This window comes from Tachysurus vachellii, chromosome 21, assembly GCF_030014155.1.
Source record: "Tachysurus vachellii isolate PV-2020 chromosome 21, HZAU_Pvac_v1, whole genome shotgun sequence".
NCBI classification, from domain to species: Eukaryota; Metazoa; Chordata; class Actinopteri; order Siluriformes; family Bagridae; genus Tachysurus; species Tachysurus vachellii.
In genome coordinates, this window is record NC_083480.1 from 11,287,876 (window position 1) to 11,310,096 (window position 22,221).

General features: G+C 38.0%; 1 protein-coding gene across 5 annotated transcripts in view; it reads right to left on the bottom strand.

Moving 5' to 3' along the window:
• Nucleotides 1–22,221, bottom strand: part of ripor2 (RHO family interacting cell polarization regulator 2) — a 41,000-nt gene that overhangs the window by 10,614 nt on the left and 8,165 nt on the right. For 3 of the 5 annotated variants that reach the window (XM_060897357.1, XM_060897356.1, XM_060897360.1), the window contains exons 2-10: nucleotides 9,744–9,864; nucleotides 9,009–9,167; nucleotides 8,649–8,727; nucleotides 8,402–8,425; nucleotides 8,118–8,171; nucleotides 2,211–2,360; nucleotides 2,050–2,113; nucleotides 814–857; nucleotides 275–400 (exon numbers count right to left, since the gene is read on the bottom strand). In XM_060897357.1, coding sequence (XP_060753340.1) covers nucleotides 275–400; nucleotides 814–857; nucleotides 2,050–2,113; nucleotides 2,211–2,360; nucleotides 8,118–8,171; nucleotides 8,402–8,425; nucleotides 8,649–8,727; nucleotides 9,009–9,167; nucleotides 9,744–9,864 — 821 coding nt within the window. Of the gene's footprint in view, nucleotides 1–274; nucleotides 401–813; nucleotides 858–2,049; nucleotides 2,114–2,210; nucleotides 2,361–8,117; nucleotides 8,172–8,401; nucleotides 8,426–8,648; nucleotides 8,728–9,008; nucleotides 9,168–9,743; nucleotides 9,865–19,919; nucleotides 19,965–20,267; nucleotides 20,412–22,221 lie in introns of those variants that run through there. The other 2 variants (XM_060897359.1, XM_060897358.1) reach the window with 2 other exon arrangements.

Consider the following 22,221-nt stretch of genomic DNA (forward strand, 5'->3'; position numbering starts at 1 on the left):
TAGATTTCTATTGTTAGCAATTCAGCTAGCTGTGATGACAAGAGGAAATGGGGCATTTGCAAATTGCATATTCATGAATATATATACACATATAAAGCCTGACATTGTAATTGGGGGGAATGGGTAGAGATGTTCCAAAAGCATTTCTTTTTCTCTGTATTAAAAATGTAATATATTTATTATTTTAGACAGATTTTTTTTAATGGTTTATTTGAATTAAATGGTTATTTGAATTAGATGTTCAGGGATAATTGCATTGGATCTTCCACTGCACCTTTATGGAAATGAGATCCGTGATTAGAGGCATGAAGATCATCTCCTCTCCGTCCCAGCTCTGCCTAGAGTTTGCTTCAATCTTCCCTTTCAGCTTCCAGCGCTGTCGTCCGTACCGCATGAAAATCTGTAGTGGGAGTGGGAGGACAGTGATGCGAGGAAAACAAAGGTAAAGAGGGAGGATGGTGGGCTTGAAAAGGCAGAGGCAGGCACATGCACCCACTCAATCAGCGCTGAACAGTAACTAAAGGGAAAGAACATCCAGCACAACTACTGTAGTGATCTGTAGTTTTTCATAGACTAATAAACACTTTCAGCTGGGAGGAGGAGTTGTGCAGTGCTGCTGGATTAGAGCTGAGAGTGTTGCTACGGCAACAGCCACTATGGATGTACTTATCAGATTTTCAGGCATTTATTTTGAGAAATGTAATTAGGGAGGAAGGCAATGAATGTATAGGCTAGAATTACAGAAAAAAACTCAGAGAAACCCTATCAGCATGCAACACTAATAATATTGATAATATTTAACTAGCTACTTACCTCATACTGATCACCTGGACAAAGCCTCGCAAAACCAGCCAAACCTGAGGGAGAGAACATGTTAATAATGTTTTTATTAGGTTTAAACATATAATGTTCTTTTACATTATGCTGTACAAGTCGAGCACAAATCTGAAATTGAACACACATACTAAATATAAGATGAATGTAATTGTTACACAGTTTTTTTTCACTGATTTTGCAAATTAAAAAAAAGTTAATGGCACATCTCTAATGTTTATATATGAGGCTGTGCATATAGCTTGTTAATGGCACAAATGCTAGTTTACAAAAAGGCATCTCTATCCTAATTTTTCAGTTTAATTATCAAAACCTTTTAGCACTACAAGCTGCTTCGTACATTGGGCTCTCTATGTGATTAAATATGAATCACAGACAACCATCGATGTCTGTAAGTGGCATGTAACCAAACAGTTAAGCTTTTAATAAGCTTTCAAAAAGGTACAATCTCAAGTGTGGAGTGATTATGGCAAGACGGAGGGTTGAAGCATAAAGCTAATATTGTATCCATTTACATTATTTGGCAGACGCTCTTATTCAGAGCAACATACACTTTATACAACTGAGCTGTTCAGGGTTAAATGGCCTTGCTCCATGACCCAGCGGTGGCACTTCAGTGGACCTGGGATTCAAACTCACAACCTACCGATCTGTAGTTCAACACCTTAAACACTAAGCTACCAAATCCAACATCAAGTATCATGCTATGATTGCAACAAACTGTTAGTTAGCACGTAAATAAGTATTAAGTAAGTATTGTGTTTGGAAAAGAAATTGATTAAGTTTAAAGTTTACATCTTAGAGAAAACACTGAAAGGTAAACAAAATATACTATATCGTAATTGGTCCTAAAAGACTTTTCTATGGTTTTTTTTTTTACAGTTGTGTTACTAGCATTTATTAATTATTCATTGAGAATGAAGTATTTCTTAATGAAAAACAGCTAGCTTGATATTAATAGATTAATAAAGTTCTACTTATGTCAGTCAGTGCTCGCTGTGGTCAAAATCACAACTCATCTTCACAGAATTTTAATTATGTTTTCTTAAACATAACATTTGGGGTACATGTGTTTAATTACTGAGCTAAAACTGTCAATTGTGCAGTAACTCAAAATTATGCTCCAATCTGTAATAACCAAACATTGAAGATGCACATCCCATAACTGTTCTTACCCCAGACACAACACCACTAATACACCAAAACATTGTTTACCTTTCATTTTAATATGGAATTCTCCCAACAGGTTCTCCAGTTCTCCCTCAAAGGTGCTCATGTTCTATGGAAAACGGGAGATTCAGATAAGATGCCACAGAATGTAACAGGGCTTCAGTGTAGCTAATGGCACAGTTGTGTTGGTGTGATAGAGGGCTGACCTCTGTGTATTCTTTGTAGCGGCGGTTAACCTCAGTCAGGCTCTCTCGTGTCCCTTTAGTAGAAGGTGAAGCAGTGAAGGCTTGTTTCATTTTACTGGCACCATCTCGTAGCCTCCGCTGAATACAGAAGCCCTCATACAACTCATCCACCTGCAGCAATAAATGCACGCACCATTAGTCTAAAGGACTTCATGCACATACACACCCACACAATCAAGCTATAAATGCGTCATATAACATATAGATGGAGACCTGAAGTGCATTCACATTTAACTGTTCAGTTCATTACTACACTACTACAACCACCACCACTACTGTTTAATATACTGTTTCACTATGTACTGCATTAGCTATATATGGTTAGCTTCTTGATTTGACAACGGTTATTACTTCTACAACTAATAATAATATTTTATAAATATTTTTTTAAATCTGTTAATAATAATAATATAACTGAAATCAGAACAGAACAATGTTAATGTTCATGCCCAACCCAAGTAAAATTTCCTACTGTATACATTTCTTATATAAAAGAGAAAATGCCATAAAACATTCTTGTATGATCATAAATATGTTACATAAAATAAAAGTTATATTAATGCTTTATAACTGAATAAAACTGGATACTGTATGGTATCACCTTCGAATAAAAGACAGGATTATTATAGCAACACCAAATACTCTTATGAGCAAACATTTTATCAAAAATTTTTTTTTACTTTTTAAAAAGTTAACAGTGGCAATAATGAAAGATACACTCAATATTCAATATTGATTTTTTTCATAAATGTCCATTTATAAAAATCATGATAATTTTAATGTCCAGCCATCACCCCAAAACTTAAAACATTCATTCACTTTGTGATTTATATTGCCATAAGTATTATTTATAAAGTGTTATATTGTTACATAAGTCAAACACTAGTAGATTTGATTCCACATTAATGATTTTTTTCATATTATATCTTCCTCTTTTCACCCTAACAGAAAATGATGGTGACCATGTGAGTGCAGTCGCGAGCATAGGAGACTGGAGAAAGAGGGTGTGGCTTCCAGGCAGCGCCAGATAATAATCAAAAAACTAAACAAATGCACAAATCATCTCAGATTAATATACTGTTTGTCTCATCTCCTTTTTTAGTCTTGCGGTAATGTTCTCTTACTCAGAGATGATAAATTAGCAGTTAACATCTATACTGCTAATGTATCTATTTGCCCACATGACCAAATGTAGTTATATAGCAAGTTGTGTTACAAATCAAACAGTGTGTGTAACTGAAAGTTGTTTCAAGCAAAGAGCCAGAGCTAGTATCGTACTAAGGACTAATGGGAGGTAGAAAAAAAAAAAAACAAAGCAACAAAAAAAAAAGGATGTGCAGAAAACCAGACAGTTAAGGAACACAACACAAGATCAGCGAATTAAAGCGAAAGAACACAGAGGAACACAGAACTGGTAAGCAAAATCTCCTCAAATGGCCTGAGACAGTGTATAATGTGGTCTCACAGCAGGAGAAAGAATTTAAAACCTCCACACTGTCAGAGCTGCATGTTTTCGACCAACATGACCGATTTAACCACAGTCATGGATATGTTCATGTTAACTGCCTGCCCACATTGTGGCTGAAAACAGCAAGTACAATAGTATAAAATATACCAGTTTTCTACAAGATGGAGATAGAGAGAAAGAAAATAAAGAATGCAAAAAAATAACGTAAAATATCATTTTACACCTCCATAAGGAAACAAATGACATATGGATTGACTGCTGTTTTATTCAGCATGGGGAAAATTGTGCATATGATCAAATCTACAGTGTGCCTGTGAGAAATTCTATGATAGAGTTTCATGTATTTCATTTGCTATTAGAGCTCCAGGTTTTTACTGAGGGTCGGAACTAAATTTTGTGGAAGGGGATCTCAGGGAGCAGGGTTGGGCAATCCAGATGAAATGTGTGTTGGGAAAATGTGGGATTGTCTGGTGGTGGTCCCATCTGTTTAGTTAAACTGGGGAATAAGACCCACCCAAGTCTAGACCACTACACACACTCCCACCACAGCCATTCTTGCTGTGGTAAGTATGCGGTTCTTAAAATCCCCTTCTTCTCCTTCGCCTGGTCTGTTAATGTTGTGTGTTGGTGGAGGCTGAATCAGCTTTATACTGTGGATTTCAGTATTCCCTGAGAACTATTTGTATAGTTTCCATCTGGACTGCTGAGGAGATCGTTTTTACTTATTTGTCTATTTAGAAAGGGGAAATACATACATGATTGTGACATTTCTTACTTAACAAATGGCATCAGTGTCATCATCCAAGATGTCAGTCTCTTTGTATGTAAAAGAGGAAACTGAAGAACAGGGTGTGGCCTGTGAAAGGCTCTAAGCTGATAGTGACATGGTAATAAGCAAGCTAGTATATTGATCTTTCATATTTTTTGGTAGACTAATCATAAAGGTCTCTCTCTATCTCACACACAAACACACACACACACACACACACAAACACACAGAGTCTGTTTCATGCTCATATCAAGGCATAATGAAACAGTGGGGAGTGTATCAGAGTGTGAATTGAAGTTTAGTGCCTGTACATCTCACACTCAATGTCAGTTTTACGGGTGTGGCAAGGGTGAAAAAAGAGATCTCAAGGGTACGACATATACACACACAAAGCACACATACTCTTTTAAACACCAACATATCTTTCCCTTGAGACTGCTGTTGATCTGCTTGTTTTCTTTCCAAATCTCAGCATGAGAGCTGCCACTAGTAGACCCACCCATGTATGCAGGCTAGCAGCTGTTTGGCAATAGTTTGTGTGCGTGTTTGTGCATTCTGGTAAGGGGTGTGTGGGTGTGCGCTTGTGTGCATGCTGGTCTGGGGTGTGTGGGTGTGTGTGCGTGCATGCTGGTCCGGGGGGTGTGTGTGTGTGTGCGCGCTTGTGTGCATGCTGGTCTGGGGTGTGTGGGTGTGTATGTGTGTGTGCGCGCATGTTGAGTGTGCATCCTGTGCTAGGACAGGTGGACATTCAGATTTGAAATAGTCAAATAAAAAAATCTACACAGATAAACAACACAAATCAGTTACATGGTTGCTAAAATAGCAAATAAAGGTCATACACAAGTAACTGTGAACCCTTGAAATTGAAAATGTGTTTTATTTATGAACTTTATAATGCTGGTTAGATTCAGGACCACAGCTATACAGCATGTCAGGACACAGGCTTGATTTGATAAATAATAAAACCTGTAAAATCAAACATGCTGGTTGTCAAAACATTCCTGCCAGTTTATATAAGAGAGAACTGAGAAGTGTAGGTGTATATTTCATTGGCCTGATGTTTAACATTAACATTAGCAGCCCATGAAAATTGCATATCACTGAGGTTTAATTTATTAATGCCTACTGTAAATTCTTGCATATTAAATACATGATTTTATATTGTGTATATTTTGTGTTCACTACAACACTAAAACAGTCCCCTTGTCCACTTGTATGTGGTACACATCAGATATTTTTAACCCACTTTAAAGTAACTACATGCTTTTTCAATACTTGCCATTGAACAAGATTAAAGCATTAATGTATCCAATGTTAGAGATTTAAGCACTTATGTACGTTGCTCTGGATAAGGGCGTCTGCCAAATGCTGTAAATGTAAATGTAAAGATGGACTCCTCCCTAAGTTCTTCTCCTTTTCAGCCACACTATTTGTCACATGACTTCCTGTTTGCCTTTCTTACTTTCTGCTGGTGGGTGGATAGAGGCTCTCCATTTGCCTTAGCACAACATTCATTTGTGTATGACAAGGATTGTGTGCACATTTTATGCAATTGGAAAATGTATCCAAATGCCATCATGCTGGCATAGTCTCTGTTCAGCCCGTCTGATCCACACTGATAATGTTCTGCTCTACACCGCCTGTAGTTTGAATATTTTGTATGCAACTTTATAGGCATCAGTTGGATGCCCACTTTTCTGGCAACCATAGATGTTTAATGTGTCCAAAAAAGCAAGGTCTTCTAACAAATTAGTCTAATACCCTCACACAATACTGTGTTGAGCAGTATGGGCATATGATGAAGCCCAAACAGAGCATTTTCAACCTAATCTCAATTTACTACATACGTCTTTTAAAATAATTGGCATGTATAGTCTCAAAAAACCTATTGCTATGCATCCTGCATGCTACAGCAATTCAGCCAATTTTATTGTTCCATAATCCATTTATTTACACTTTCCCAATTTTGTTGTATTCATGCATGATAAGGTAAAGCTAGTGCACCTCCATGTTTACTTTGAGTCAATATAGATTTCATTTTAATTTACAAAAATACATCAATAAATTACTACAAACTACGCTACACTAAATGTTTATTCACAGCCCTTAAACTTTCATTGTAAGGGAGTTTTGAGTAAATAAGTTTTCCAATTAGTTTCTTAGAAGAAGGAAATGTGTCTAAATTTGGTCAAAGGTAATTACACATGCAGCACTGCAGATGTGGTAGGTGGAGATTATGATGAAAAGTGTTTCTTTAAAATAGACCGAAGATTATTATTCTGCCCTGAAAACAAATGTCTTATATAAAACATAGCACGTCAATCAATTGGCAAAAGGAAAATGGCTATAAAACATTCTCAGCAGGATTATACTCCCAAAGATTCACAAGTACAGAACACACTGCTCTACCATTTGTATGCACACACAATCACACTAACATGTATATAGAGCCTTGTACAAACATAGCCAGTTCATCTGTCAGGGGTCTGCTTATTATAATATGGAGAATTGCTTTGACCTACATTCAATCCTAGCAAGAAAACAACTTAAAGTAGATAGAAAAATGGAAACCAAGAGCTCTGAATTACCTCAAAAGGAGCTCTATGATGTTCTTTATACCATCCAGGATAGTAAACAAAGTATAGCTGATGGTTCAATTGTTACTCTGTTGTAGGAAAGTGCTAATATAATAAGGCAAATTTTTGGGATTCATGGAATTGCTCAAAAACGGGTTTCAAGCTTCTGTTTCCAGGTTGCCATGGCGACCTGAAGAGAAGAAACGCTTTAGAAGTTGCCAATCGGTGCTCCACTGTGCATCAGCCACACACCTGTGAGTATAGCACAGCGCACAGCAGGGCTCTGGAAACCTGGGCACTTTGGAAATAAGCTGTGTCAATTACCACAAACAAGTTTGCATCACTGCCAAGAGCACCCACTCACTGCTCACAACTTCACTGTCAAAGCTCAAAATGAAGAGACTTTGCTTCCGATTCACACTGTGAAGACTAAAATCTTGCCTTACAATGGGGTTTACATTTGAATCCACCAAGGCTGTTTGTGTGTGTGTGTGTGTGTGTGTGTGTGTGTGTGTGTTTGGGGGTGGGGGTGGGATGTGGGGGGGGGGTCTGGCTGATGGTGTGTGGAGGAAGTACACATGGCAATAAAAGAGTATGTGTAGGTGGAGATGGAGAATGTCAAACAGAAGTGGAAAGGGAAAAATGGATTTTAAGCTTCTTAATAGTGCATGCAGCTGGAAAGCTGTTGTGAAAAATGATTACGGAACCAACAAGGGGCAGGAATTGTCACTTAAAAAGCCATTAGACCCTTACTGTGAAATAGGTTCTTGCCATATGAGTCAAAGGCAAATTAATTGTTTTATATGAACTGATTTGATTTCATCAATCTCAAACAACATGAACACGTTATTTTAATTTTAAACATTAAATGCAGCTAATGGTAAATAGAAACCATCTTAGTCACTGACCCATTCATTTTTTTTATCCAATGTATTAAGGAAAATCTGCTAGAAAATGAACAATATGCTTAATTTCTCTCATATATCATTGGTGTAGTTGCCTAGATAATATTTACATGTGCTATACAGAGAAATGAAAACTCAATTACTGCTTACCTTACTTATGTGAAACTCCAGGCGTCGTATATATCTCTCAATTGTCTTAATTTGCTGCAGTATCAGAAAACCAGAGAGAGTTAATCAATGATGTGTGTTTACAGTTTTCATTATAAGTGCACACCTGCAACGGTATAATGTGTTGAAATATTAATGATGTGGTTTGACTTCCAAGAAATTGGCATGTCATTATTGTACAGCTGCTTATTATCTGCACAGATTTTTTTTTTAGCTTTGTAAGACCAGATGAGTCAAGTGTTTATGGTTGAGCTCCTTTTACTCACCTTGTCAAGATCGTACAGCACTCCCTGATGAAACAAACACACAAGCATTAACGCAGACACACACACACACATTGTCATTGTCAGTCAGTGCAATCTATGTCTCAAAACACATATCAGATTTACACAACACTGACATTACTGTACGATTTAGACAACAAATAATCAAGTATCACTTTCAGCTCATGTGACCTGAGAGAGAGAGCGAGAGAGAGAGAGAGAAAGAGAAAATATACTCAAGGTATCTTACCAGTCTGGAGTTCCTCTTCATGTCCTTCATGAGAGAGGTGAGTTTGTCCAGCTCTGACTGATGCACTTCCAAATACTCACTGATCCAAGAAGAACAGAGAGAAAAAAAAAAACAACTCAGTGTCTTGGAGAAGAGACAACACACACTGAAACGTGGGACTTTAATCATACTGTAAAGTGTTTGTTTCATCATTTGATCCTAAATTTCTTGAATCTGTGCAAATCAGGATGGACTAAACTTACCTAGCTAGCCCACTGCTAAAAAAAAAACAATATGGAGCTGTCTATGTTTTTGCCCCCACTTTGTACCACAAATGACAGAGGCACAGAGATACACCGAGGTGAACTGTACTGTACTTACTCCAGGCCCTGTTTCAGCGCTTCATACACCTCCTCCACTCTCTTAGGCTGCGGTTCATGCGAGCTGCTGCTGCTGGACTTGTGCCCACACAGATGGGGCTTCTTGGGCTTTGTGAGTGACTTTTTCTGTGCTGTTGAGTTCCCTATGAACGAGTTACACCTGGAAACACACATGAGCACACACCCGCTATCAGAAATAACCATGTCTTTTGTACTACACGACCTGCACAGCTTTATAAATATATGTCACATGAAGCTATTTCCAAACACGTGTGACGCTCAGAATGTTCTATTTATGCATCCAAGGTCAAGGACAAGGACTTTAACATCATAATTGTAGTTCCGGTTTGGTGTTTAAAAAGTGTGAAATGTATGTCACGTAGTAATGCCTCATCTGCAGTCACAGTCATTCACCAACTAATAAAAGGTAGCATTCTTTAGACCGCATTCCTCATTGTTTTACACGTCTTAGCATGTTACGTCTACACTGATAGTTCACTTTGATAAATCTAGGCCACTGAATAGGTGAATAAGCACACGCTGTTGCCTAGGGGTTACTAGGCACAATCCCATGCTCAAATAAGCAAGTTACTCACTACTGCTGCTTTAATCTGTATCACCATACATATATTGTAATGGAATTCCAATCTATACATTACTACCAGCCTTCGTTATGTAGTGAGAACAGTTTTGGAAAGGTTAGTGTTTTTGTTATAGACAGGATATAAATGCGAACCGTGAGCGTCTCTCCTGCAGCGTGCTGAAGCCGGCGAATGACTGACTCCGGATGATTCCACTGGGCCCTCCAGGAGAGTGTGTGCCAGCCGCCATGATCTCTGGGACACGGGAGGAAACTCCTGCAGAGAGACGGAGAGGTCAGATAAAAAGTCACTGCCTATAATTAGACGGGCTTGGTTAGATAGTGTATAGGGTTGAGATGGAAGTAAAAAACATTTTAAACTGAACTAAATCTGGATTAAATTTCACCACATATGCATTATATTAATTATCCCAGTAACTTGATTATGTTTTTCAAAATACTACAGTTTTTATTAAGAAGAATACGTTATTAGGACCTTTTTGCAACATCTGGATCTTCCCAGGCTCGACCGTCGATTAACACAAGTCAAAATTCCACAAAGAAATATATGCAAGAAATGAGTCAGTTATTCCTCTACGTAAATGGAGGATGAAAATAGCCACCGTAGAGAAAGACGGCTCCATACTGTGCCTAATCAAGAGCTCTCCGAAAAGGCTTGTTGCCCCCCTGAGATCAAGCAGTGAGAAGGAAAATTTATGATTCTTTGTGGCTGAATGTGGCAGCACAAAGCTTTATAGAAGAAAAAATATTAATATATAAAATGTAAAATTAGAAATTAGCAGCCAGAAATTAGTACATTTACAAATTTAAGCATCTAAAAACATCATCAATCATGTTATCATCTGGATACAATTTAAAACATGTATAAAGCTGTATATAGTTCCTAATCAAACACTTTTCTACAGTTTAAGGGAGATTTAAAAAAAAAAAAATCAGTTTCCTTTAGCTGAGCTGTGATATTGAACGGTCATTGTGAACGTTCAGCAGTAAGCGAGAAGCTGCTCTGGCCGAGCTGAAGCTGATGTGCAGACATGGTGTACTGTATACAGTGTATACTACGGTACATTCTCTTTTTCTCATGTAACAGACAATTGATTGGAGTTTTAAGGACTTAGGTAGATCACTGCTTGAGCTGGGTTTCAAACATACAATTTTATGGCCACTAGTTGTTTCAGCATAAAGTCAATGATTTCAAAAGACTAAAAACTATAAGTAATTATTGTATGCCAAAAGAGAAAAGGTCATTCATTATATCCATTATTGCAGAAGGAGCAGCTTTGAAAGATGTCCGTCATATAACTCTCAAATTACAAGCTACACTTCATAGAGCTCATTTGACGTGGACAAGGCATACATTATTCTGTATAAACATTCATTCAAGACTGCATGCTGTTACATCATGATTATTTCAGCAAACCAAGCCATTATAGCAATAAATAAATAAAAATAAAAGAAAGCAATACGACACTCCCCAATGACAGTCACTGAGTATTATTATTTTAAAAACACTAACTACACATATGAATGACTCCAAACCATCTTTGCTAGGGGATCAGTTACATCTGCCAAATGTCCCACTTCTCCCCAAACATCTGAAGAAGACAAAGCAGCAGTGTGGCCCTTGGTGCATGCTTGGAAAGCTGCTGAATGGAGGTGCCCCTTTCTCCAATAAGACCTGCATGGAGAGGCTTATACAAAGACCTAAAGCACTGTCTGAGAAGGGCTATGTCATCCCTTACTCTTTAAGCCCAACCCTCATCAGCATTCTGACTGCATCAGCATGGCACAGAGGTCAGGTGGCTTCTTTGAAGACAGATCGAAAGAAAAGAACAGGGGTGCACAAGGAAAAAGTTCTCAAAAAAGTATCAAACATGATGAATGTGCAGAACTAATTAAATCAATCAATCAATCAAGTAATTAATTAGGTAAATAGTTGATTACATAATTAATTTATTGATTGATTTATTAATTAATACAATATATATTTTTAAAATCCTTCAAAAAGAGATTTCTTGCCCAAATTCCCTTTTTTTATTTTACATTTTGATTCATGTCATCATCTTCTCAGATATTTAACAGGAGACAAATCTATCAAAATACAGCAAAATAGACACACTTCTGTTCCACTCTAGCATTAGCCAAATTAGCTAAGCGCTAGTAAACCAGGTCTGCGTGTGTTTTCGGTTCAACAGCTCAACATGTGGGATTGTTTCTCAAAAAACAAATTTATTTAACAGTAGCCAAATGTTCCATAGCAATAACAGAACAGATTTGATTGTTAACATTAAGACAGGAATGCATGATCTGTCAGGGATCATGTAGAAAAAGCTTTTTAAAAAATACTTTGCACCACAGATGTTTACAGTCAAACCTACTACAAAGCAGTTACTGAATAAGAGAACATGAACTTAGTTTCCTCAAAGGAACTGATTTTGCAACCGTGGTGTATTATCTCTCACACACACACACACACACACACACACACACACACACACACACACACACACACACACACACACACACACACACACACACACACACACACACACACACACACACACACACACACACACACACACACACACACACACACACACACACACACACACACACACACACACCAGTTGTCAGTCAGTCATATTTATTCCAGGGTGTGTGCTAAAATTAGGTGTTTCTTCATTTAGAGTGAGCCATCAACTTATTAACAGTTTATTAGGGTGTTTTCAAAAAAGGAAGAGACCTCGAGAGGAAGCAAGACAAAAAATAAATAAATAAATAAATAAATGAATAAAGGCAAGTTCCTGATTTTTCAACATCTCAACATCTATATTAACTTCTTACACAAGCAAGCAGACTGACACTGAACTCAGCATCTCTCACACTCATAGATATAGCGGATATGGTGGGTACATGTGAATAACAAACATGGACCACAGCGTTTTAAGGCCAGCCTAATACCATATGCTTTACTAAACGGTGTTCCTCTTAGCAACAGCATACAATACACAGTGTGTGGAGTAAAACAACATTGCTATTATGTGGCCTGTGCAGAGACCAGCGCCTCCACCTCCCATTCAGCTCTGAGGCTCTGTTGTCTTCTCCCGCGCTCTACTACAGGCAGTGCTAGGTAGGAGGGCCCTTGTGTTTGGGACCTCTCAGACCGCTCTTTGTGTTTCACTCATCCCTTGTATCTCACACAGAAACACACACACACACACACAGCAGTGACTTCATCACTGCTTTCTGTGCCAGTTCACAGAAGTGACCCACTGACCACCATCCTATTTTCACCCTAAGTGATGAAATCGGTCAGTGGCAATGCTGATCAAAGCTAGGCTGTATACTTTAGCTACTGTGACATGGTTACAGATCTGCAAGATTTAAGTCCTTCATGCAACCGAGCAGAGCTAAATCTTAATTCATCAGGGCAACTTACAGCAGCAAATAAATCTGTAGAAATCCTGGACCCTTGTAAATCTGCTTTGTGACAATGACAGTGGTTAAAATACTATATGAATAAAACTGAACTGAATTAACAGCACAGGGCATAAACTTCGAGAGAATCAGCCCCCAGATTCATAAGCTTTAATGGATCTTTTGGTTATCTGTGTCAGAGCTACAGTATTTTGCAATCATCATGTCATAAATTGTACAGGCATTCTACATTCCTGTTGCTCAAATACCTACATCTAGCACTGGCCCCTTTCCATACAGCTTTGACGATACCGCATGCAGGAGAAACCTGATAACATCCCAAGCTACACAACACAGCAGCAAGGTATAAAAGCCTTTGGCACTTCGTGCGGAAGTGTGATTTAATCGGTGGCTTGTTATAAACACAACCGGCAGAAACATGTTTTTTTCTTTTTGCATAGAGCAAATGCTTTCTCCACTTAGTTGAGCAGGTACATACAGGGTGCTCACAAACCCTGGAGCATAAATACAAAACATAACAGGTCCTCCTAGGGGTCTGTGTTAATTTGGAGACATGGGAATCCTAAGACACCTCACTGGAATTCTTCACCAATGAGAAAAATCTCCACCAACTAGTAACAGAAATGTCACATGGCAGTGTGGAGTTTTAAACATTGTGCTCTCAGCACATTCATATGTTCTACACTGGACAATAAGATGCAATTGCAACCTGACTGTGACTCACATGAAGTTGATGCTTGGCATTGTCTTCAGAGATACGTTTTTCTGTCATGTCAAGCCAGGATATGTTTCGAATTGGCTATGAGAAAAATCTGGCAAGTTTCTTCAAGAATTTTATTTATATATTTCTGACCCAGAAATGAGCTCCACCCCGATGGAACAGTACTGCTCAGCTCTGTACATTTAACTCACTATTAATCTTTTTACTCTAATAGCAATGTGCCCTGCAACCATGCATTGGGTGTTAAATCCATTTACAGAAGCAGTTTCTCTAAAATCATAAACTACTCTTGTAAATCTTCCGACCTATGCATTATGTGGCCATACAGCTCAAATCTGTCCATCTTAAAGCATTTGTTTAACACCCAGCCACAGGAGATGCACCACAATGTTATCTAAGGCTGAATGTGAGCTGCTGATACGAGTGCTTTAAATGTCATGCCACTTCCTATTCCCACTGTAACCGGGCTAGGAGAGCAAGAGGATATGGATAGGTTTGACTCTATTAAGGGATGGTGTAAGGCTCCTAATGTCACACTATCACAAACACACAAGGTTTCAGAGACGTCGAAGCATGATGGAAATGCTAGTGGACCAGCTGGGACATGGCTCAATGGGACTTGACTCTTCTATCCAACCACCAAAAAGAGATAACCTTTATTTTAAAAAATAAATAAATAAATAAATAAAAAAAGCTTTGCTTTCAAGAAAGGAAAAGCCATTTAGAAAAAGAATTAGAGCTGTTTTATTGTAGTTATCTGGCAGCTTTATTACAGCTTGCCATGTTGTTTTTTTGAGGAAGTAAAACATGGATCTAGGTCTTCTGTGAGGAAAGCATGAGGAGCTGGGTTTTAAAGTAGGTCATTGCTACATATGTGACGGAGAGCAGAGATGACGTCTGAAACATGTAGCTGCTGACTTGGTATTGGGCATTATGTGGAAGACCAATATTTATAGAACGCTCTGACGAGAGAGGAATGTGCAGGGGCCGACATTCCTGTATGCTAGGAGTGTAAGGCAGCAAGAAAATGTGATGCAAACACAGCTGCTGAGAGCATCTGAACCCAGCCTTTACATCATGCTCCTCCACACACCCAATCTGAATCACAGACCATAAGGCAAGATGGGAAACAAATAGCCACTGAAGCTTTAATCATTTATCTCTGACCTACAATACTAGAATTATACTAGAATTCATATGAAAACACACACCTTTGCATATGTACAACAGTAGATCATGTACACTGGACCAAGTTGTTTGGTCAACTGTAACTACAATTAAAAACAAGACATGGGACACTTTGACTTTGTGTCTGTTCCTGTTCCACATGTTGGTGGTGTTATTAGCATCATTACATTATTTCATACAAAAGCACTGTTGAATGCTTGAATCTGTTTGGTCAGAAGGTCATCATTAATTTATACAACAGCAGTGACTATTATTCAGATCACAGTTTTAACATCCTCACAGACTTGTACAACAGGTGCTCTAAATAATCTAAAACTAATTTAAAATTCAAATACAAATTTGAAAGAAAAAAAAACATAAAATATACTGTATAATCTTTTCTCTAGTGTCAGTGTTCCTCGACATTTTTACACTGGGAAGTTTTTCAGTGTAAAAGTTGGAAATGCATTTTGTGTCTTAAGCTCATGAAGGATGCTGTAACATAATTGGTAACAGAAACTAAGCTATTTAAAATTGTGTCTATAAAAGTGTCTATAAAAGGATAAAAAAGTGTATAAAAAGTGCTGTGGTAGAAGAGGAATAAAAAACTGAAATAGCACATTTTTTATTCCTTAAAATTGAATTGAAAAATCTAATGTAAATTGCTATTAATGGTTCAATGAAAGAAGAAAAAAGAAAAAAAAAAAAACAGCAAAATGCTTTGAAAAACTGTTTCCTCAAATGTTGTGCATCTATGCTGTGGATATAAATTTGTACTCCTTCAGTCTTGCAATACAACCATTTTCTGGCAGTGAACTCAAATAAAAAGATTTTGCCATAGACATAAATCCTCTTTATAACTGACACTGACACTGAAAGCACACTTTCAACTTTGAAGAACAGGAAATTAACAGCATTAATTGTACGGGCAGAGAGCCATTCTGGCAGATCACAAAGCACAAGGCACGTTAAAGCTATGGCATGATTCAACAGTTGAGCTATAGACAAGTGTGTTAGAGACAGACACACAGACAGAGAGAGAGAGAGAGGTCTCACTGGATTCTGCTCTGCTCCACTTAATCAAATGGGCATGACTTATGCATCTGACCCTAACATGACATATCCATCCACCAGTATTTAAAAATATTATGAAGCTGTGTGCATTCAGGTACAAATTACTCAGTGATATCATATTCTGATTTATATTTTTCATACTTGCAACTTATCATACTGTCAGCAAACAGAAAAAAGACGTACTAGCGTTAAGCCATTTAAAGCACGCATGTGTACAGAGAATCAAGTGTACATTTAAGAACTAATGAGACAAACTAAATCAAAGTAAACGCCATTCCTGTAAATGAGCGCTTTTATCTATTGTTAGAAACCAAAAATATAAATAGCTCATAAAAGCATCTCTAAATCCACTCATTTTAGCCGTTTTCTTCCACGTTGCTATGTAGAGAAACATTACACAAACAAATTAACTTTTTTAGTATCCACTTTGGGTCATGTAAAGAGCGGTTGTTGCTTGTGAGCAAGTTCTCACTTGTTCACATCGCCTCTGGCCTGCATAGTCAACTCATTTGTCTACAGCTGTCATACTCTAGATGTGAACCTTGTCTTTCGAGAGAGACACAGCAAATCTTTAAAGACCACCCATGCAAACTCGGCCTTCAAATCTGAATATACATCTCTGTAGTACTGTATCTAATAAAATCACAAGAAGAAATCACAAAAAGTCTCATAGTAAACTACAATCTGCTAAATAAACGTTCAGACACCATTCTGAGGTACAGATTTAGAAATGAACTGTTTTAATCCAGGTGTTCCCAGACTTTTGACCGAATTGTTTTGGAGTAAGATTGCTATGTCAAAAGTAATGAGTGAGTGCTATATTTCCATCTCAGTACCACTGATAACCTGTATTCCAGCCTCAGGTCCAGTGCTCAAGGGATTTACTCCAGATCCACTACAACCCCAATCTGGATATGTAAAGATGTGGTTTAAAGTTTATAGGTGATTAGCACTGAGGTGCAGTGGGAACCGTTAGCACATCACACCACTGTAATTGATTCACAATCTAAATTTTGAAATAACTGATAAACGCTTTCACGTTTGTTCTTTTAAATTATTTTTAGTTCCAGCATGGTGCAGAACTTTTCCCTGATTCATAAATTGCCATCCTCACCCAAGCTGATGATGCAGAATTTCAGATAGCCATGTGATCCAGTCTTGCCTATTTACAGATGATCACCACTGGTAAAGCACAAATTAGGAAACATTACACATCCAGTTTATCAGTTTCTAAGAGACAAATATAATTAACATCTACTCCTGTTGGAAGTTCACTAAAAAGGAGCACAAGTCATCCAGATGGTCTGTTAATCAGGATTATTATGGAGCAGCCCCTTGTTGTCCAGTGCCACTGTCGAGTCAGATCATCTGCTTACAGTGAAAGCAAAATAAAAAAGAAACCCTCAGAGACCATCAACATATACTCAACTCTGCAGCTGCTCCATCCACTTAAGACACAAGGTCACACTCACCATAATCACCAGAGAATAATCATGACAAAACGTCAATCCTGGAAGGATCATTTCTATTGCCCCACATACACGTAAAAACACAATGATGCTGTACAGTTCTGTGGTATTTAAAAAAAATTCAAATACAATAAATAAAAAATAAAATAAATAAATAAATAAATAAAATACTGACCCCTATTGAATTATACAGTAGCGCAATGCAAAATGCTGAAAGATTAGCATTAAAGGGCAGAAAACCACTACAGCAATCTGTCATTACAGCAATCATGCAGACCTCACCTGTAATTCACCAAGTTGATTTAATATCACTGTCATTACTGTGATGCTGAGCAACACACTGTAGGACTCATAATGACCGCAGGACAGCTGAGGATAAAAAGTCTGACGTCTGGTTTCATCCCCCGCTCCACAATCTTCCAATTAACCACAGGCCTTCCAGAGAATCTCAAATATCTCCATTTTCCCCAGCCCCCAAATGCTCCCCTGACTCCATCGCTCCTAAAATACCCCTCCTCACACCCTCGGGGCCGAGCTCTCCAACTGGGATTTGTCCAGACAAGAGCAGACTCTGTGGCAGTTTAAATACAGATAACTCTGGCAGGACTCTGTAATACACACTTCATCCTCTTACTCTGAAACACATGGGATGCAGCTGTACAGAGCTGCACAATGGAGGAAGTTTTACATCTCAGCTTTATCTTTACTGTTGATAAAGGATAAAAGGACAGGAAACAAAACATATACAATGCTGGCTGCTAAAGGCTGAATCATTAAACAACCACCTACAGCCATTAAGATATAACAGCTCAGAAATTCCCGTTTCTTACAGAAAGTAATTCTTGACAGTCACAAACTCACTTAATAAGCGATTACAAAATTTTATATTCTTTCTGTCATTAGCTACTTCAATGCTTCTGCATTAACAATGGCTGGATGTTGTGACAATTACTGGTGAAAATACCAGCAGTACGTATTGGCAATGATAGATAGTCTTCATTTAACTTCAACATTTAGACTACATGCAATGCTGATGTATTTTTTCCTTAACCTGCTTTCACAGGGGAAAAAGCCAACGTGTTATAAACTGTCACATGGCTGTATGCTTATTATACAACAGTGTGGTTGAGTTATGTTTGTTTTACTAACTTCAAGAGGGAAGACTGTTTATAGCCGCTACAGGATTAAAAGTCGGATACTCAACAACATGAATCTCAGGTATAAACTAATGAAAAATATAATTTCATTCTTACATTTTTTTTACGAAAAGCTATCAAGACTGAGATATAAAATAGGAAAAGCCATTATCTGTACCATTAGTTTAATGAGACATCACAGCAATTTTTTTGTTAAATTAACAAATAGATTTATTGGTTTATGGCGTGATTGCTTTTTAAACCACTTAAGTCCTCCTCATGCATGACAAAGAATAGTGTGAGAATAATAAATTGTCTCATCCACTATCTCAGACACTGATTTAACTCTTATCTATGAGACACAGAAGGATATCAGTTCCAAGAAAAACCCATTGTCCCCAGTGTTGCATTGCACCAAGACAACAAATTGAAACATCGCCTGACTCATTCATTCCTGCCCACAGGCTCAGATCTTCATCACCCTGATGAACCTCTGATTTTTTTTTGTAGAAATGTCAAAGAACACCTACTAACAACATGTTCTAATGTGAGTTACATGGCACGGCTTGTCACACAAACTAGAAGAGACAGGAAAGAGAAAATGCAAGCAGAAGAAAATACAGTCTGATACAGAAAAAGAAGGAAAGAGGAACTGGGTGACAGAGCTGGGGGATTTGACTGTGGCAGTGGCCATGTTGGCAGCATAAGGTCTTGGCTCTATGGTCTCCTCAGTATCCAGAAGAGGCCACTCTGGTTTGACCAGTGAAGCAAATCTTGAGCATTTAACCATATCAAAGCAAGCAAGTTGTTTTTCACCCAACCCTGAGATGTAAGCCATTTTACTTTCCAACCACTTCTGTTTTTCAACAGACGACAATAACCCAAATTACAACACAGTTCAGAGCACTGCAAGATTACTGTAATCATTTCAAATAGACGCTAAGCTTTCAGGCATAGCAAACACTATATTTTCATTATGTGAATCTGACTGGTACTTGGCAGGGATGCATATGGACATTGAATATACTGCACATTTGTGATGCACATTGATATTTGGAATATTCCTTGCAACACAACCTTTCCAGACCGTGATATATAACAGTTAAACACAGTCTTGACATGTTTCTATGGATGGTGCCAATGCCAAAACAGAAAACTTCTCTGAATAATCTGTAACTGGACCGAGTTTTCAAAGAACACAATAAAACAATGTAGTTTATTCACGGCTGTTGCGATATCAATATTGTAAAGGCTATTTGTAGTGAAAACGATATATTGATCAGACGTTGTTTAATTAGATATTACGCACAAGGGTCCTCTTCTGGGCTTCTTTAGGGAGAATGAATGAGACCACCTGCGTAAAGAAAGCAATCAGGACGGAAAAATAAGCAGTAAATGTTCTGTTATCTCTCCTTATAACCACAAATAACAGAGAAATAAACAAATCCGTGCGTCTTTATTCCATAAACGATGTTTTGTAGACGATATTAATAGAAAACGGCAGAGCAAGAAGACAGTCTGTCTCCTATCATTATTATTATTATCATCATTATTATTTCTTTCCTTACTGAATTAAAAAACTCGTGAGAGCATCAAAGGCTCAAAGTATCAAAGGATCAATGTATCAATGTATCAAAGTATCAAAGGCTGTACTCACCGCACTTCAAAGAAATACACTTATTCCAGTTAAATCTTGTTTACTCGAAGCTCCATCAGAGATCCATCAGTGCGAGTCATTTAAATCATCCACAACTCAGCGTCTCTGAACGATAACACCACCGAAACGATAGCTTCCGATCCAAACTCGTGTGTATGCCCAGTTTAGATTTGTATCAGCCACCGCCCCTTCAAAGGGAACTGACCAATCAAGAGTACGGACTGCAAAAGTGGGCGGAGTCTACACGCGCCCTCATGAATATTCTCCCTAAATATTAGGCTTAAATTCGTCTCGTGACGCATGTGCCCGAGTACATGTGTGCATGTGTCTGTAGTCCAGGGTTAGTTTGATATTTACTCAGCTGTCGTTTTAAGCATGGACCCGAATGCAGCAAGACTATAATAATAATAATAATAATAATAATAATAATAATAATAATAATAATAATAATAATAATAATAATAGCTCTGCTACAGGGTTACATGGAGAAGAATGTAACTTACTAACCAGCTGACAAATTTTATCACAGGAACAACAGTGGCAGTCGTTTTAGGTCACAATGCATGCATGAGGATTTTTATAAAACTGGAAATTCAATCTGTTAAAGATATTTGCTCCTACATCGTTCATGTACAGAGTCACACATAGCTCATGTTAAATTCATTCATTCTTGCATTCATCTTCATTAAACACTATATCATGGTGGAGCCTATGGTGGAAACTATTGTATAAACAACAAGAGGTAGAAAACACCCTGAACGGGATGCCACTACATCATAGGGCACCGTTCACACACACACACACACACACATTCAGTCGTAATTTAGTTCTGTCCACTTACTGGCTTGTTTTTATGAGGTAGTCAGAAAACAGAGAATATGGAGGTAACCCATATGGACTCAGGGAATACAGACAGACAGTAACCTGAGCTTAGGATACAATCATGTACCCTGGAGCTGTGAGGTGGCAATACTACCTGCCGCAACATCGTGACACTCATACGGTAGAGGTACCTGACAAATTGGCCAATGAATGAGGTACAATCTACATAAGCCAGAAAAGAGATTCTGAAGAGATCTCCTTTTCTTTTAGCATGCATGAGCAACAGTCAGAGTGATTTCATAGTGAAATCAGAGCAACCACATTAAAGTTCAAGCACCTGTGCTGTCTCGCTTCTTCATAACATGCTCACTCTTCCACCTCAAGGCTGTAACTTTGGCTTGTACCTGACTTTTAAAAAAAACAGACCTGGCCTTTTAATTCATGTGCTGTACGTCAATCAGCAAGGCAAAGAGAACACATGTAGTTAGCCTTGGGCAGTGCAGCACAGACACCTCCACACGCCTCCTCTCTCAGATGCTGTAAAACCTATCCTGTAATTATAGGTGTCATCAGCAGCCCCCAAACGAACAACTATATTTACCAGCACACAAACAACAATCACTCCTCAAACATCTTAAAAAAATACATCTCAACTGGTATACTGGACCTTCATAAGGAATCTCAAAAGATACCTTGATTTAAGCTTTCACAAAACATTTTTAGATTCTGATTCTCCATAACACCATATAAGTGAGGGATACAAATAACACCCAGAACACAAGGTCTTAATTTGATTCAGTAGGTCTTTCAAACTGCAATGATTCTTCTTCACTTTTTTTTTGAGGTTGAGTCACTGAATTATGAGGTTGAGTCACTTGGCTGAATCATGTTAACATTAACATTTTGGTGATGGTGAAAGCTACCAACCAACCAACCATATCTTCTTGTCCTATGGTCATTACAGTCCAGCTCAATAAACCATACTAAGGAGTCAAGGGAGAAAAATGACCTATGCTGTCTGGGTGAGAGGGATGGCATACCCGCTCCGCCCTCAAGCGCAGCAACACAAAAAAATCATGCAGGTCTGCGAGCTCACAGATAAACAGATAAAAAAAAGTGTGTACCCCTTGTG